General features: G+C 49.0%; 1 protein-coding gene across 1 annotated transcript in view; it reads right to left on the bottom strand.

Moving 5' to 3' along the window:
• The window catches only part of LOC124018713 (ryanodine receptor 2-like), a gene marked incomplete at its 3' end in the record, with an annotated part of 185,077 nt that overhangs the window by 72,767 nt on the left and 91,735 nt on the right, over positions 1 to 20,575 (bottom strand). The window contains 2 exon segments of the mRNA XM_046334064.1: positions 4,473 to 4,577; positions 6,793 to 6,912. Of these exon segments, the coding sequence (XP_046190020.1) occupies positions 4,473 to 4,577; positions 6,793 to 6,912 (225 nt within the window).

The following is a 20,575-nucleotide window of genomic DNA, read 5'->3' as shown; positions in this document are numbered from 1 at the left end:
GACTGACTGACTGACTGGGTAACTGACTGACTGGGTGACTGACTGACTGGCTGACTAACTGGGTAACTGACTGACTGACTGACTGGGTGACTGACTGGCTGGCTGACTGACTGGGTAACTGACTGACTGGGTGACTGACTGACTGACTGACTGGGTAACTGACTAACTGACTGACTGACTGACTGGGTGACTGACTGACTGGGTGACTGACTGACTGACTGACTGATTGACTGACTGACTGACTGACTGGGTAACTGACTGACTGACTGACTGGGTGACTGACTGACTGGCTGACTGACTGGGTAACTGACTGACTGACTGACTGAATGACTGACTGGGTAACTGACTGACTGACTGGGTGACTGACTGGCTGGCTGACTGACTGGGTAACTGACTGACTGACTGGGTGACTGACTGACTGGCTGGCTGGCTGACTGGCTGGGTAACTGACTGACTGGCTGGGTAACTGACTGACTGACTGACTTGGTGACTGGCTGACTGACTGGGTAACTGACTGACTGACTGGGTGGCTGACTGACTGGGTAACTGACTGACTGACTGACTGACTGACTGGCTGACTGACTGGGTAACTGACTGACTGACTGGGTGACTAACTGACTGGGTAACTGACTGACTGACTGACTGGCTGACTGACTGGGTAACTGACTGACTGACTGACTGACTGACTGGGTGACTGACTGACTGACTGGCTGGCTGGGTAACTGACTGACTGACTGACTTGGTGACTGACTGACTGGCTGACTGACTGGGTAACTGACTGACTGACTGGGTGGCTGACTGACTGGGTAACTGACTGACTGATTGACTGACTGGCTGACTGACTGGGTAACTGACTGACTGACTGGGTGACTAACTGACTGTGTAACTGACTGACTGACTGACTGGGTAACTGACTGACTGACTGACTGGCTGACTGACTGGGTAACTGACTGACTGACTGACTGACTGACTGACTGACTGACTGGGTGACTGACTGGGTGACTGACTGACTGGCTGGCTGGCTGGCTGGCAGACCGACCCACCGACTGATTGGTTCTGGGCTCTCTGACTCCTGGCAGATAGACCGACCGACTGACTGGCTGACTGGGTAACTTATTGACTGGCTGGCTAGCTGGCTGGCTGACTGACTAACTAACTGGCTGACTGGCTGACTAACTGACTGGGTAACCAACTGACTGGCTGACTGACTGGGAAACTGACTAACTGACTGACTGGGTGACTGACTGGGTGACTGACTGACTGACTGACTGACTGGGTGACTGACTGACTGGCTGACTAACTGGGTAACTGACTGACTGACTGACTGGGTGACTGACTGGCTGGCTGACTGACTGGGTAACTGACTGACTGGGTGACTGACTGACTGACTGGGTAACTGACTAACTGACTGACTGACTGACTGGGTGACTGACTGACTGGGTGACTGACTGACTGACTGACTGATTGACTGACTGACTGACTGACTGGGTAACTGACTGACTGACTGACTGGGTGACTGACTGACTGGCTGACTGACTGGGTAACTGACTGACTGACTGACTGAATGACTGACTGGGTAACTGACTGACTGACTGGGTGACTGACTGGCTGGCTGACTGACTGGGTAACTGACTGACTGACTGGGTGACTGACTGACTGGCTGGCTGGCTGACTGGCTGGGTAACTGACTGACTGGCTGGGTAACTGACTGACTGACTGACTTGGTGACTGGCTGACTGACTGGGTAACTGACTGACTGACTGGGTGGCTGACTGACTGGGTAACTGACTGACTGACTGACTGACTGACTGGCTGACTGACTGGGTAACTGACTGACTGACTGGGTGACTAACTGACTGGGTAACTGACTGACTGACTGGCTGACTGACTGGGTAACTGACTGACTGACTGACTGACTGACTGGGTGACTGACTGACTGACTGGCTGGCTGGGTAACTGACTGACTGACTGACTTGGTGACTGACTGACTGGCTGACTGACTGGGTAACTGACTGACTGACTGGGTGGCTGACTGACTGGGTAACTGACTGACTGATTGACTGACTGGCTGACTGACTGGGTAACTGACTGACTGACTGGGTGACTAACTGACTGTGTAACTGACTGACTGACTGACTGACTGGGTAACTGACTGACTGACTGACTGGCTGACTGACTGGGTAACTGACTGACTGACTGACTGGGTGACTGACTGACTGGCTGGCTGGCTGGCTGGCAGACCGACCTACCGACTGATTGGTTCTGGGCTCTCTGACTCCTGGCAGATAGACCGACCGACTGATTGTTTCTGGGCTCCCTGACTCCTGGCAGATAGACCGACCGACTGATTGTTTCTGGGCTCCCTGACTCCTGGCAGATAGACCGACCGACAGATTGTTTCTGGGCTCTCTGACTCCTGGCAGATAGACCGACCGACTGATTGTTTCTGGGCTCCCTGACTCCTGGCAGATAGACCGACCGACTGATTGTATCTGGGCTCTCTGACTCCCAGTACTGCCCTTGAATACACTTCTGGCTCAGAGAGAGAACAATTTAATTAGCCAAGTTATTCATAGATAGAAAGGTGATTATAAAAAGTTAATTACAGAAATGCAAGTCATGATGGAATACGACACCACATCTCAGTAACATCATATACAACGTTTAAATCTGCAGTTCTGCACAAAATAACATCACATCATAGTACTGTAGTCCATATTATTTAAACATACCCCATTACATGGGCTGTGGACATGTCTATAACAGGGACAACCACAGGGTTATAACAGGGACAACCACAGGGCTGTGGACAGGGCTATAACAGGGACAACCACAGGGCTATAACAGGGACTACCACAGGGCTATAACAGCGACAACCACAGGGCTGTGGACAGGACTATAACAGGGACAACCACAGGGACAACCACAGGGCTATAACAGGGACAACCACAGGGCTATAACAGGGACAACCACAGGGCTGTGGACAGGGCCATAACAGGGACAACTACAGGGCTGTGGACAGGGCTATAACAGGGACAACCACAGGGCTGTGGACAGGGCTATAACAGGGACAACCACAGGGCTGTGGACAGGGCTATAACAGGGACAACCACAGGGCTGTGGACAGGGCTATAACAGGGACAACCACAGGGCTGTAACAGGGACAACCACAGGGCTATAACAGGGACAACCACAGGGCTATAACAGGGACAACCACAGGGCTATAACAGGGACAACCACAGGGCTATAACAGGGACAACCACAGGACTATAACAGGGACAACCACAGGGCTGTGGACAGGGCTATAACAGGGACAACCACAGGGCTATAACAGGGACAACCACAGGGACAACCACAGGGCTATAACAGGGACAACCACAGGGCTATAACAGGGACAACCACAGGGCCAACCACAGGGCTGTGGACAGGGCTATAACAGGGACAATCACAGGGACAACCACAGGGACAACCACAGGGACAACCACAGGACTATAGCAGGGACAACCACAGGGCTGTGGACAGGGCTATAACAGGGACAATCACAGGGACAACCACAGGGACAACCACAGGGACAACCACAGGGCTATAACAGGGACAACCACAGGGCTATAACAGGGACAACCACAGGGCCAACCACAGGGCTGTGGACAGGGCTATAACAGGGACAATCACAGGGACAACCACAGGGACAACCACAGGGACAACCACAGGGACAACCACAGGACTATAACAGGGACAACCACAGGGCTATAACAGGGACAACCACAGGGCTGTGGACAGGGCTATAACAGGGACAACCACAGGGCTATAACAGGGACAACCACAGGGCTGTGGACAGGGACACACTGACACAGGACTATAACAGGGACAACCACAGGGCTGTGGACAGGACTATAACACACACTGACACAGGACTATAACAGGGACAACCACAGGGCTGTGGACAGGACTATAACACACACTGACACAGGACTATAACAGGGACAACCACAGGGCTGTGGACAGGACTATAACACACACTGACACAGGACTATAACAGGGACAACCACAGGGCTGTGGACAGGACTATAACACACACTGACACAGGACCCCAGCATAGAGACATCTTGTCCCATCCATCAGAACCATTACAGGCCCTGTCTGAGATGGATAGTTCTGTGTGTACTCAGCCCTGCCTGCGACAAACAGACAGATGGATGGACGGACGGACAGATAGATATAGGTAGATAGATAGATAGATAGATAGATAGATAGATAGATAGATAGATAGATAGATAGATAGATAGATAGATAGATAGATAGATAGATAGATAGATAGATAGATAGATAGATAGATAGGTAGATAGATAGATATAGGTAGATAGATAGATATAGGTAGATAGATAGATATAGGTAGATAGATAGATATAGGTAGATAGATAGATAGGTAGATAGATATATACGTAGGTAGATAGGTCTTGCTGGGTACTCACCCCTTCTGCCTTCTCTTCTGTGTTGGCCAGCATCTCCTGCAGGGCCCGGACTGAGAGGGACTGCTCCAGGACAAACGTACAGATGGACAGGTCTGGAGGGACATTCTGGAAGAGAACACAGCCAGGTTAGAAGGGAACTGTAGTCCTGGAGCAGGTCAGTCTGGGAGATGTAGTCCAGTCAAAGGATAAACAGCCAGGTTAGAAGGGAACTGTAGTCCTGGACCAGGTCAGTCTGGGAGATGTAGTCCAGTCAAAGGATAAACAGCCAGGTTAGAAGGAAACTGTAGTCCTGGAGCAGGTCAGTCTGGGAGATGTAGTCCAGTCAAAAGATAAACAGCCAGGTTCGAAGGGAACTGTAGTCCTGGAGCATGTCAGTCTGGGAGATGTAGTCCAGTCAAAAGATAAACAGCCAGGTTCGAAGGGAACTGTAGTCCTGGAGCAGGTCAGTCTGGGACATGTAGTCCAGTCAAAAGATAAACAGCCAGGTTCGAAGGGAACTGTAGTCCTGGAGCAGGTCAGTCTGGGAGATGTAGTCCAGTCAAAAGATAAACAGCCAGGTTCGAAGGGAACTGTAGTCCTGGAGCAGGTCAGTCTGGGACATGTAGTCCAGTCTAGGGATAAACAGCCAGGTTAGAAGGGAACTGTAGTCCTGGACCAGGTCAGTCTGGGAGATGTAGTCCAGTCAAAGGATAAACAGCCAGGTTCGAAGGGAACTGTAGTCCTGGAGCAGGTCAGTCTGGGAGATGTAGTCCAGTCAAAGGATACACAGCCAGGTTCGAAGGGAACTGTAGTCCTGGAGCAGGTCAGTCTGGGAGATGTAGTCCAGTCAAAGGATAAACAGCCAGGTTCGAAGGGAACTGTAGTTCTGGAGCAGGTCAGTCTGGGAGATGTAGTCCAGTCAAAGGATAAACAGCCAGGTTCGAAGGGAACTGTAGTCCTGGAGCAGGTCAGTCTGGGAGATGTAGTCCAGTCAAAAGATAAACAGCCAGGTTCGAAGGGAACTGTAGTCCTGGAGCAGGTCAGTCTGGGAGATGTAGTCCAGTCAAAAGATAAACAGCCAGGTTCGAAGGGGAACTGTAGTCCTGGAGCAGGTCAGTCTGGGACATGTAGTCCAGTCTAGGGATAAACAGCCAGGTTAGAAGGGAACTGTAGTCCTGGACCAGGTCCGTCTGGGAGATGTAGTCCAGTCAAAGGATAAACAGCCAGGTTCGAAGGGAACTGTAGTCCTGGAGCAGGTCAGTCTGGGAGATGTAGTCCAGTCAAAGGATAAACAGCCAGGTTCGAAGGGAACTGTAGTCCTGGAGCAGGTCAGTCTGGGAGATGTAGTCCAGTCAAAGGATACACAGCCAGGTTCGAAGGGAACTGTAGTCCTGGAGCAGGTCAGTCTGGGAGATGTAGTCCAGTCAAAGGATAAACAGCCAGGTTCGAAGGGAACTGTAGTTCTGGAGCAGGTCAGTCTGGGAGATGTAGTCCAGTCAAAGGATAAACAGCCAGGTTCGAAGGGAACTGTAGTCCTGGAGCAGGTCAGTCTGGGAGATGTAGTCCAGTCAAAGATAAACAGCCAGGTTCGAAGGGAACTGTAGTCCTGGAGCAGGTCAGTCTGGGAGATGTAGTCCAGTCAAAAGATAAACAGCCAGGTTCGAAGGGAACTGTAGTCCTGGAGCAGGTCAGTCTGGGACATGTAGTCCAGTCTAGGGATAAACAGCCAGGTTAGAAGGGAACTGTAGTCCTGGACCAGGTCAGTCTGGGAGATGTAGTCCAGTCAAAGGATAAACAGCCAGGTTCGAAGGGAACTGTAGTCCTGGAGCAGGTCAGTCTGGGAGATGTAGTCCAGTCAAAGGATAAACAGCCAGGTTCGAAGGGAACTGTAGTCCTGGAGCAGGTCAGTCTGGGAGATGTAGTCCAGTCAAAGGATAAACAGCCAGGTTCGAAGGGAACTGTAGTTCTGGAGCAGGTCAGTCTGGGAGATGTAGTCCAGTCAAAGGATAAACAGCCAGGTTAGAAGGGAACTGTAGTCCTGGAGCAGGTCAGTCTGGGAGATGTAGTCCAGTCTAGGGATAAACAGCCAGGTTAGAAGGGAACTGTAGTCCTGGAGCAGGTCAGTCTTGGAGATGTAGTCCAGTCTAGGGATAAACAGCCAGGTTAGAAGGGAACTGTAGTCCTGGAGCAGGTCAGTCTGGGAGATGTAGTCCAGTCTAGGGATAAACAGCCAGGTTAGAAGGGAACTGTAGTCCTGGAGCAGGTCAGTCTGGGAGATGTAGTCCAGTCTAGGGATAAACATGATGCAATGCAGTCTGGTAGATGTGGCTCCTGCGTTCACCTTAGAGTTGGATGTTGACTCGAGGAAGCAGAGTCTGTTTCCGAAGCCCTCCGCTGCCAGACACAGCTTCTGCTGCTCCTTGTGGACTGTGGCAGAACACTGCAGGACAACCTCGTCGTCCTGGAGACACAGAGACAGGAAGTAGCAGTTAGAACCAACACAGAAAACCCCTGGTCACCAACACAGCCTTGTCATCGCCAACCATCTCCAACCTGGGCAACTATCTAAGATGTGTGACCTCCAGAGTCAAGCCTGCTCCACGGTGGGCGTCCGCCAGGGAATCGTTCTGTAATGACTAACGAGGGCCAAAGGGGCTCTTTTCAACGGAGTAACTGGCAACGGAGAATCTCAGTCAACACACTGCACTCAGCAGCGCCAAGCGGGGTCGGGCTTTAACCCAGCAAACAGGGGTCGTCCTGAGGACATGAGACGTTATCCCACTGACGAGCAGAGAACGTTCTAGGAAAATGTCACCTCTTATAAATATATATCTACAATACAGACACTACATTCCACCTATAATAAATATATATCTACAATACAGACACTACATTCCACCTTTAATAAATATATATCTACAATACAGACACTACATTCCACCTTTAATAAATATATATCTAATTAGAAGACTTTATAGAGCCCCTCACCCTGTTCAGCATTCCTTCAGGATACTCATGAAATACAGGACTTTATAGAGCCTGAATTGGTGCTTAAGAGAGGGTCTATTATACTGTAGAAGGAGATGAGAGGGTCTATTACACTGTAGAAGGAGATGAGAGGGTCTATTACACTGTAGAAGGAGATGGGGGTCTATTACACTGTAGAAGGAAATGAGGGTCTATTACACTGTAGAAGGAGATCAGGGTCTATTACACTGTAGAAGGAGATGAGGGTCTATTACACTGTAGGAGATGAGAGGGTATATTACACTGTAGAAGGAGATGAGGGGGTCTATTACACTGTAGAAGGAGATGAGGGTCTATAACACTGTAGGAGATGAGAGGATCTATTACACTGTAGAAGGAGATGAGGGGGTCTATTACACTGTAGAAGGAGATGAGGGTCTATTACACTGTAGAAGGAGATGAGGGTGGCTGGACACACACACACACACACACACACACACACACACACACACACACACACACACACACACACACACACACACACACACACACACACACACACACACACACACACACACACACACAGGGATCCCTGACAGGAAGCTGATAGGACTTGGAGCTCTGCCAACTGAGGAAGAGACTAAATGCTGCTCCTCAATAACAGGCGATCTCTCAGTAACCCCTACCCAAATACCACTCTAACCTCTACCCACATACCACACTAATCTAACCCCTACCGAAATACCACTCTAACCTAACCTCTACCCACATACCACTCTAATCTAACCTCTACCCACATACCACTCTAATCTAACCCCTACCCACATACCACTCTAATCTAACCCCTACCCACATACCACTCTAATCTAACCTCTACCCACATACCACACTAATCTAACCCCTACCCACATACCACTCTAATCTAACCCCTACCCACATACCACTCTAATCTAACCTCTACCCACATACCACACTAATCTAACCCCTACCGAAATACCACTCTAACCTCTACCCACATACCACTCTAATCTAACCTCTACCCACATACCACTCTAATCTAACCTCTACCCACATACCACACTAATCTAACCCCTACCCACATACCACTCTAATCTAACCCTACCCACATACCACTCTAACCCCTACCCACATACCACTCTAATCTAACCCCTACCCACATACCACTCTAATCTAACCCCTACCCACATACCACTCTAATATAACCCCTACCCAAATACCACTCTAATCTAACCCCTACCCACATACCACTCTAATCTAACCCCTACCCACATACCACTCTAACCTAACCACTACCCACATACCACTCTAACCTAACCACTACCCACATACCACTCTAATCTAACCCCTACCCACATACCACTCTAACCCCTACCCAAATACCACTCTAATCTAACCAATACCCACATACCACACTAATCTAACCCCTACCCACATACCACTCTAACCCCTACCCACATACCACTCTAAACCCTACCCACATACCACTCTAATCTAACCTCTACCCACATACCACTCTAACCCCTACCCACATACCACTCTAACCCCTACCCACATACCACTCTAATCTAACCTCTACCCACATACCACTCTAATCTAACCTCTACCCACATACCACTCTAATCTAACCCCTACCCACATACCACTCTAATCTAACCCCTACCCACATACCACTCTAATCTAACCCCTACCCACATACCACTCTAATCTAACCCCTACCCACATACCACTCTAATCTAACCCTACCCACATACCACTCTAACCCCTACCCACATACCACTCTAATCTAACCCCTACCCACATACCACTCTAATCTAACCCCTACCCACATACCACTCTAATCTAACCCCTACCCACATACCACTCTAATCTAACCCTACCCACATACCACTCTAACCCCTACCCACATACCACTCTAATCTAACCCCTACCCACATACCACTCTAATCTAACCCCTACCCACATACCACTCTAACCCCTACCCACATACCACTCTAATCTAACCTCTACCCACATACCACTCTAATCTAACCCCTACCCACATACCACTCTAATCTAACCTCTACCGAAATACCACTCTAATCTAACCCCTACCCACATACCACTCTAATCTAACCCCTACCCACATACTAACCCCTACCCACATACCACTCTAATCTAACCTCTACCCACATACCACTGTAATCTAACCTCTACCCACATACCACTCTAATCTAACCCCTACCAACATACCACTCTAATCTAATCCCTACTCACATACCACTCTAATCTAATCCCTACCCACATACCACTCTAATCTAATCCCTACCCACATACCACTCTAATCTAACCTCTACCCACATACCACTCTAATCTAACCCCTACCCAAATACCACTCTAATCTAACCTCTACCCACATACCACTCTAATCTAACCTCTACCCACATACCACTCTAATCTAACCCCTACCCAAATACCACTCTAACCTCTACCCACATACCACTCTAACCCCTACCCAAATACCACTCTAACCTAACCCCTACCCAAATACCACTCTAACCTCTACCCACATACCACTCTAACCCCTACCCAAATACCACTCTAACCTAACCCCTACCCACATACCACTTTAATCTAACCCCTACCGAAATACCACTCTAACCTAACCCCTACCCACATACCACTCTAATCTAACCCCTACCCAAATACCACTCTAATCTAACCCCTACCCAAATACCACTCTAACCTCTACCCACATACCACTCTAATCTAACCCCTACCCAAATACCACTCTAACCTCTACCCACATACCACTCTAACCCCTACCCACATACCACTCTAATCTAACCCCTACCCACATACCACTCTAATCTCTACCCACATACCACTCTAATCTAACCCCTACCCACATACCACTCTAATCTAACCCCTACCCACATACCACTCTAATCTAAACCCTACCCACATACCACTCTAATCTAACCTCTACCCACATACCACTCTAATCTAACCCCTACCGAAATACCACTCTAACCTAACCTCTACCCACATACCACTCTAATCTAACCCCTACCCACATACCACTCTAATCTAACCCCTACCCACATACCACTCTAATCTAACCCCTACCCAATACCACTCTAATCTAACCCCTACCCACATACCACTCTAATCTAACCCCTACCCACATACCACTCTAACCCCTACCCACATACCACTCTAATCTAACCTCTACCCACATACCACTCTAATCTAACCCCTACCCACATACCACTCTAATCTAACCTCTACCGAAATACCACTCTAATCTAACCCCTACCCACATACCACTCTAATCTAACCCCTACCCACATACCACTCTAATCTAACCCTACCCACATACCACTCTAATCTAACCTCTACCCACATACCACTGTAATCTAACCTCTACCCACATACCACTCTAATCTAACCCCTACCAACATACCACTCTAATCTAATCCCTACTCACATACCACTCTAATCTAATCCCTACCCACATACCACTCTAATCTAATCCCTACCCACATACCACTCTAATCTAACCTCTACCCACATACCACTCTAATCTAACCCCTACCCAAATACCACTCTAATCTAACCTCTACCCACATACCACTCTAATCTAACCTCTACCCACATACCACTCTAATCTAACCCCTACCCAAATACCACTCTAACCTCTACCCACATACCACTCTAACCCCTACCCAAATACCACTCTAACCTAACCCCTACCCAAATACCACTCTAACCTCTACCCACATACCACTCTAACCCCTACCCAAATACCACTCTAACCTAACCCTACCCACATACCACTTTAATCTAACCCCTACCGAAATACCACTCTAACCTAACCCCTACCCACATACCACTCTAATCTAACCCCTACCCAAATACCACTCTAATCTAACCCCTACCCAAATACCACTCTAACCTCTACCCACATACCACTCTAATCTAACCCCTACCCAAATACCACTCTAACCTCTACCCACATACCACTCTAACCCCTACCCACATACCACTCTAATCTAACCCCTACCCACATACCACTCTAATCTAATCCCTACCCACATACCACTCTAATCTAACCCCTACCCACATACCACTCTAATCTAACCCTACCCACATACCACTCTAATCTAACCCCTACCCACATACCACTCTAATCTAAACCCTACCCACATACCACTCTAATCTAACCTCTACCCACATACCACTCTAATCTAACCCCTACCGAAATACCACTCTAACCTAACCTCTACCCACATACCACTCTAATCTAACCCCTACCCACATACCACTCTAATCTAACCCCTACCCACATACCACTCTAATCTAACCCCTACCCAATACCACTCTAATCTAACCCCTACCCACATACCACTCTAATCTAACCCCTACCCACATACCACTCTAATCTAACCCCTACCCAAATACCACTCTAACCTCTACCCACATACCACTCTAACCTAACCCCTACCCAAATACCACTCTAATCTAACCCCTACCCACATACCACTCTAATCTAACCCCTACCCACATACCACTCTAACCTCTACCCACATACCACTCTAACCTAACCCCTACCCAAATACCACTCTAACCTAACCCCTACCCAAATACCACTCTAACCTAACCCCTACCCACATACCACTCTAACCTCTACCCACATACCACTCTAATCTAACCCCTACCCAAATACCACTCTAACCTCTACCCACATACCACTCTAACCTAACCCCTACCCAAATACCACTCTAACCTCTACCCACATACCACTCTAACCTCTACCCAAATACCACTCTAACCTCTACCCACATACCACTCTAACCTCTACCCACATACCACTCTAACCTAACCCCTACCCAAATACCACTCTAACCTAACCCCTACCCACATACCACTCTAACCCCTACCCACATACCACTCTAACCTAACCCCTACCGAAATACCACTCTAACCTCTACCCACATACCACTCTAACCTAACCCCTACCCACATACCACTCTAATCTAACCCCTACCCACATACCACTCTAACCTAACCCCTACCCACATACCACTCTAATCTAACCCCTACCCACATACCACTCTAATCTAACCCCTACCCACATACCACTCTAATCTAACCCCTACCCACATACCACTCTAATCTAACCCCTACCCACATACCACTCTAATCTAACCCCTACCCACATACCACTCTAATCTAAACCCTACCCACATACCACTCTAATCTAACCCCTACCCACATACCACTCTAACCTCTACCCACATACCACTCTAACCTAACCCCTACCGAAATACCACTCTAACCTCAGTAGGTATTATATTAATAACAGTATGTAGTATATTAATACAGTAACTACAGTAGGTAGTATATTAATAACAGTAGGTAGTATATTAATAACAGTAGATACAGTAGGTATTATATTAATAACAGTATGTAGTATATTAATACAGTAACTACAGTAGGTAGTATATTAATAACAGTAGGTAGTATATTAATAACAGTAGATACAGTAGGTATTATATTAATAACAGTATGTAGTATATTAATACAGTAACTACAGTAGGTAGTATATTAATAACAGTAGGTAGTATATTAATAACAGTAGATACAGTAGGTTATATTAATAACAGTAGCTACAGTATGTAGTATATTAATAACAGTATGTAGTATATTAATAACAGTATGTAGTATATTAATAACAGTAGATACAGTAGGTAGTATATTAATAACAGTAGATACAGTAGGTAGTATATTAATAACAGTAGCTACAGTATGTAGTATATTAATAACAGTAGATACAGTAGGTAGTATATTAATAACAGTAGCTACAGTATATAGTAATTTAATATCAGTAACTACAGTAGGTCAGTGTCAGGTCAGATAAGCCAGGTGTGACAGAGAGACAATACTGATCCTATACTAATCCTATTTACAGTAAGATCCAGTAACCTTGTTGTGTGTGTGTGTGGAGTATAAATTGACAGCAGCCAAGAAGCTCATTACACAATAGTGTCCTCAGGCTACTCCATTAGACACAACAGAGACACTACCACCCTAGCAGAGAGACCACCACCCTAGCAGAGAGACCACCACCCTAGCAGAGAGACCACCACCCTAGCAGAGAGACCACCACCCTAGCAGAGAGACCACTACCCTAGCAGAGAAACCACCACCCGGCAGAGAGACTACCACCCTAGCAGAGAGACCACCACCCTAGCAGAGAGACTACCACCCTAGCAGAGAGACTACCACCCTAGCAGAGAGACTACCACCCTAACAGCAGACACAGCAGAGAGACCACCACCCTAGCAGAGAGACCACCACCCTAGCAGAGAGACTACCACCCTAGCAGAGAGACTACCACCCTAGCAGAGAGACTACCACCCTAACAGCAGACACAGCAGAGAGACTACCACCCTAGCAGAGAGACCACCACCCTAGCAGAGAGACTACCACCCTAGCAGAGAGACTACCACCCTAGCAGAGAGACCACCACCCTAGCAGAGAGACCACCACCCTAGCAGAGAGACTACCACCCTAGCAGAGAGACTACCACCCTAGCAGAGAGACTACCACCCTAGCAGAGAGACTACCACCCTAACAGCAGACACAGCAGAGAGACTACCACCCTAGCAGAGAGACTACCACCCTAGCAGAGAGACCACCACCCTAGCAGAGAGACCACCACCCTAGCAGAGAGACCACCACCCTAGCAGAGAGACCACCACCCTAGCAGAGAGACTACCACCCTAGCAGAGAGACCACCATCCTAGCAGAGAGACCACCACCCTAGCAGAGAGACCACCACCCTAGCAGAGAGACTACCACCCTAGCAGAGAGACCACCACCCTAGCAGAGAGACTACCACCCTAACAGCAGACACAGCAGAGAGACTACCACCATAGCAGAGAGACTACCACCCTAGCAGAGAGACCACCACCCTAGCAGAGAGACTACCACCCTAACAGAGAGACTACCACCCTAGCAGAGAGACTACCACCCTAGCAGAGAGACTACCACCCTAGCAGAGAGACCACCACCCTAGCAGAGAGACCACCACCCTAGCAGAGAGACCACCACCCTAACAGCAGACACAGCAGAGAGAGACCACCACCCTAGCAGAGAGACCACCACCCTAGCAGAGAGACTACCACCCTAGCAGAGAGACCACCACCCTAGCAGAGAGAGACCACCACCCTAGCAGAGAGACCACCACCCTAGCAGAGAGACCACCACCCTAGCAGAGAGACTACCACCCTAGCAGAGAGACTACCACCCTAGCAGAGAGACTACCACCCTAGCAGAGAGACCACCACCCTAGCAGAGAGACTACCACCCTAGCAGAGAGACTACCACCAGAGCAGAGAGACTACCACCCTAGCAGAGAGACTACCACCCTAACAGCAGACACAGCAGAGAGACTACCACCCTAGCAGAGAGACTACCACCCTAGCAGAGAGACCACCACCCTAGCAGAGAGACCACCACCCTAGCAGAGAGACCACCACCCTAGCAGAGAGACTACCACCCTAGCAGAGAGACCACCATCCTAGCAGAGAGACCACCACCCTAGCAGAGAGACCACCACCCTAGCAGAGAGACTACCACCCTAGCAGAGAGACTACCACCCTAGCAGAGAGACTACCACCCTAACAGCAGACACAGCAGAGAGACTACCACCATAGCAGAGAGACTACCACCCTAGCAGAGAGACCACCACCCTAGCAGAGAGACTACCACCCTAACAGAGAGACTACCACCCTAGCAGAGAGACTACCACCCTAGCAGAGAGACTACCACCCTAGCAGAGAGACTACCACCCTAGCAGAGAGACCACCACCCTAACAGCAGACACAGCAGAGAGAGACCACCACCCTAGCAGAGAGACCACCACCCTAGCAGAGAGACTACCACCCTAGCAGTCGACCCGGCAGAGAGACCACCACCCTAACAGCAGACACAGCAGAGAGAGACCACCACCCTAGCAGAGAGACCACCACCCTAGCAGAGAGACTACCACCCTAGCAGAGAGACCACCACCCTAGCAGAGAGAGACCACCACCCTAGCAGAGAGACCACCACCCTAGCAGAGAGACCACCACCCTAGCAGAGAGACTACCACCCTAGCAGAGAGACTACCACCCTAGCAGAGAGACCACCACCCTAGCAGAGAGACTACCACCCTAGCAGAGAGACTACCACCCTAGCAGAGAGACTACCACCCTAGCAGAGAGACCACCACCCTAGCAGAGAGACCACCACCCTAGCAGTCGACCCGGCAGAGAGACTACCACCCTAACAGCAGACACAGCAGAGAGAGACCACCACCCTAGCAGAGAGACCACCATCAAAGCAGTAGACACAGCATAGAGACCACCACCCTAGCAGAGAGAATACCACCCTAACAGAGAGACTACCACCCTAGCAGAAAGACCACCCCCCTAGCAGAGAGACCACCACCCTAGCAGAGAGACCACCATCCTAGCAGTAGACACAGCATAGAGACCACCACCCTAGCAGAGAGACTACCACCCTAGCAGAGAGACTACCACCCTAGCAGAAAGACTACCACCCTAGCAGAGAGACCACCACCCTAGCAGAGAGACTACCACCCTAGCATAAAGACCACCCCCCTAGCAGAGAGACCACCACCCTAGCAGAGAGACCACCATCCTAGCAGTAGACACAGCATAGAGATCACCACCCTAGCAGAGAGAATACCACCCTAACAGAGAGACTACCACCCTAGCAGAAAGACTACCACCCTAGCAGAAATACTACCACCCTAGCAGAGAGACCACCATCCTAGCAGTAGACACAGCAGAGAGACCACCACCCTAACAGCAGACACAGCAGAGAGAGACCACCCCCCTAGCAGAGAGAGTAACAATATATAATAATATAATATATATAATATATAATAATAATAAATAATATATAATATATCATATTGGATCAGTTAACCCTAGATGGATCAGTAAACCCTAGATGGGTCCTGAGGGATCGATCAGTAAACCCTAGATGGGACCTGTAGTGATCGATCAGTAAACCCTAGATGGGACCTGTAGTGATCGATCAGTAAACCCTAGACAGGACCTGTAGTGATGGATTAGTAAACCCTAGATGGGACATGTAGTGATGGATCAGTAAACCCTAGATGGATCAGTAAACCCTAGATGGATCAGTAAACCCTAGATGGTTTCTGTAGTGATGGATCAGTAAACCCGAGATGGGACCTGTAGTGATGGATCAGTAAACCCTAGATGGATCAGTAAACCCTAGATGGATCAGTAAACCCTAGATGGGGCCTGTAGTGACGAATTAGTAAACCCTAGATGGTTCAGTAAACCCTAGATTGGACCTGTAGTGACGGATGCCATTGAAATAAAGCCAGAGGGGCACGGAATCAAATCCTGTCTGTCCAGACTGTTCTTTAATCACCATTTAGATGAGACAGTTTCACAGGGTGTTGTAGGGATGGATCAGTAAACCCTAGATGGGACCTGTAGTGAGGGTGTTGTAGGGATGGATCAGTAAACCCTAGATGGGACCTGTAGTCAGGGTGTTGTAGGGATGGATCAGTAAACCCTAGATGGGACCTGTAGTGAGTTTCACAGGGTGTTGTAGGGATGGATCAGTAAACCCTAGATGGGGCCTGTAGTGAGTTTCACAGGGTGTTGTAGGGATGGATCAGTAAACCCTAGATGGGACCTGTAGTGAGGGTGTTGTAGGGATGGATCAGTAAACCCTAGATGGGACCTGTAGTGAGGGTGTTGTAGGGATGGATCAGTAAACCCTAGATGGGACCTGTAGTGAGGGTGTTGTAGGGATGGATCAGTAAACCCTAGATGGGACCTGTAGTGAGGGTGTTGTAGGGATGGATCAGTAAACCCTAGATGGGACCTGTAGTGAGGGTGTTGTAGGGATGGATCAGTAAACCCTAGATGGGACCTGTAGTGAGGGTGTTGTAGGGATGGATCAGTAAACCCTAGATGGGACCTGTAGTGAGGGTGTTGTAGGGATGGATCAGTAAACCCTAGATGGGACCTGTAGTGAGGGTGTTGTAGGGATGGATCAGTAAACCCTAGATGGGACCTGTAGTGAGTTTCACAGGGTGTTGTAGGGATGGATCAGTAAACCCTAGATGGGACCTGTAGTGAGGGTGTTGTAGGGATGGATCAGTACACCCTAGATGGGACCTGTAGTGAGGGTGTTGTAGGGATGGATCAGTAAACCCTAGATGGGACCTGTAGTGAGGGTGTTGTAGGGATGGATCAGTAAACCCTAGATGGGACCTGTAGTGAGGGTGTTGTAGGGATGGATCAGTACACCCTAGATGGGACCTGTAGTGAGGGTGTTGTAGGGATGGATCAGTAAACCCTAGATGGGACCTGTAGTGAGGGTGTTGTAGGGATGGATCAGTAAACCCTAGATGGGGCCTGTAGTGAGGGTGTTGTAGGGATGGATCAGTAAACCCTAGATGGGACCTGTAGTGAGGGTGTTGTAGGGATGGATCAGTAAACCCTAGATGGGACCTGTAGTGAGGGTGTTGTAGGGATGGATCAGTAACCCTAGATGGGACCTGTAGTGAGGGTGTTGTAGGGATGGATCAGTAAACCCTAGATGGGACCTGTAGTGAGGGTGTTGTAGGGATGGATCAGTAAACCCTAGATGGGACCTGTAGTGAGGGTGTTGTAGGGATGGATCAGTACACCCTAGATGGGACCTGTAGTGAGGGTGTTGTAGGGATGGATCAGTAAACCCTAGATGGGACCTGTAGTGAGGGTGTTGTAGGGATGGATCAGTAAACCCTAGATGGGACCTGTAGTGAGGGTGTTGTAGGGATGGATCAGTAAACCCTAGATGGGACCTGTAGTGAGGGTGTTGTAGGGATGGATCAGTAAACCCTAGATGGGACCTGTAGTGAGGGTGTTGTAGGGATGGATCAGTAAACCCTAGATGGGACCTGTAGTGAGGGTGTTGTAGGGATGGATCAGTAAACCCTAGATGGGACCTGTAGTGAGGGTGTTGTAGGGATGGATCAGTAAACCCTAGATGGGACCTGTAGTGAGGGTGTTGTAGGGATGGATCAGTAAACCCTAGATGGGACCTGTAGTGAGGGTGTTGTAGGGATGGATCAGTAAACCCTAGATGGGACCTGTAGTGAGGGTGTTGTAGGGATGGATCAGTAAACCCTAGATGGGACCTGTAGTGAGGGTGTTGTAGGGATGGATCAGTACACCCTAGATGGGACCTGTAGTGAGGGTGTTGTAGGGATGGATCAGTACACCCTAGATGGGACCTGTAGTGAGGGTGTTGTAGGGATGGATCAGTAAACCCTAGATGGGACCTGTAGTGAGGGTGTTGTAGGGATGGATCAGTAAACCCTAGATGGGACCTGTAGTGAGGGTGTTGTAGGGATGGATCAGTAAACCCTAGATGGGACCTGTAGTGAGGGTGTTGTAGGGATGGATCAGTAAACCCTAGATGGGACCTGTAGTGAGGGTGTTGTAGGGATGGATCAGTAACCCTAGATGGGACCTGTAGTCAGGGTGTTGTAGGGATGGATCAGTAAACCCTAGATGGGACCTGTAGTGAGGGTGTTGTAGGGATGGATCAGTAAACCCTAGATGGGACCTGTAGTCAGGGTGTTGTAGGGATGGATCAGTAAACCCTAGATGGGACCTGTAGTGAGGGTGTTGTAGGGATGGATCAGTAAACCCTAGATGGGACCTGTAGTGAGGGTGTTGTAGGGATGGATCAGTAAACCCTAGATGGGACCTGTAGTGAGGGTGTTGTAGGGATGGATCAGTAAACCCTAGATGGGACCTGTAGTGAGGGTGTTGTAGGGATGGATCAGTAAACCCTAGATGGGACCTGTAGTGAGGGTGTTGTAGGGATGGATCAGTAAACCCTAGATGGGACCTGTAGTGGGTGTTGTAGGGATGGATCAGTAAACCCTAGATGGGACCTGTAGTGAGGGTGTTGTAGGGATGGATCAGTAAACCCTAGATAGGACCTGTAGTGAGGGTGTTGTAGGGATGGATCAGTAAACCCTAGATGGGACCTGTAGTGAGGGTGTTGTAGGGATGGATCAGTAAACCCTAGATGGGACCTGTAGTGAGGGTGTTGTAGGGATGGATCAGTAAACCCTAGATGGGACCTGTAGTGAGGGTGTTGTAGGGATGGATCAGTAAACCCTAGATGGGACCTGTAGTGAGGGTGTTGTAGGGATGGATCAGTAAACCCTAGATGGGACCTGTAGTGAGGGTGTTGTAGGGATGGATCAGTAAACCCTAGATGGGACCTGTAGTGAGGGTGTTGTAGGGATGGATCAGTAAACCCTAGATGGGACCTGTAGTGAGGGTGTTGTAGGGATGGATCAGTAAACCCTAGATGGGACCTGTAGTGAGTTTCACAGGGTGTTGTAGGGATGGATCAGTAAACCCTAGATGGGACCTGTAGTGAGGGTGTTGTAGGGATGGATCAGTAAACCCTAGATGGGACCTGTAGTGAGGGTGTTGTAGGGATGGATCAGTAAACCCTAGATGGGACCTGTAGTGAGGGTGTTGTAGGGATGGATCAGTAAACCCTAGATGGGACCTGTAGTGAGGGTGTTGTAGGGATGGATCAGTAAACCCTAGATGGGACCTGTAGTGAGGGTGTTGTAGGGATGGATCAGTAAACCCTAGATGGGACCTGTAGTGAGGGTGTTGTAGGGATGGATCAGTAAACCCTAGATGGGGCCTGTAGTGAGGGTGTTGTAGGGATGGATCAGTAAACCCTAGATGGGACCTGTAGTGAGGGTGTTGTAGGGATGGATCAGTAAACCCTAGATGGGACCTGTAGTGAGGGTGTTGTAGGGATGGATCAGTAAACCCTAGATGGGACCTGTAGTGAGGGTGTTGTAGGGATGGATCAGTAAACCCTAGATGGGACCTGTAGTGAGGGTGTTGTAGGGATGGATCAGTAAACCCTAGATGGGACCTGTAGTGAGGGTGTTGTAGGGATGGATCAGTAAACCCTAGATGGGACCTGTAGTGAGGGTGTTGTAGGGATGGATCAGTAAACCCTAGATGGGACCTGTAGTGAGGGTGTTGTAGGGATGGATCAGTAAACCC

This window comes from Oncorhynchus gorbuscha, unplaced genomic scaffold, assembly GCF_021184085.1.
Source record: "Oncorhynchus gorbuscha isolate QuinsamMale2020 ecotype Even-year unplaced genomic scaffold, OgorEven_v1.0 Un_scaffold_569, whole genome shotgun sequence".
In the NCBI taxonomy this organism is placed as follows: Eukaryota; Metazoa; Chordata; class Actinopteri; order Salmoniformes; family Salmonidae; genus Oncorhynchus; species Oncorhynchus gorbuscha.
This window is presented reverse-complemented; position numbering and strand designations above follow the sequence as displayed.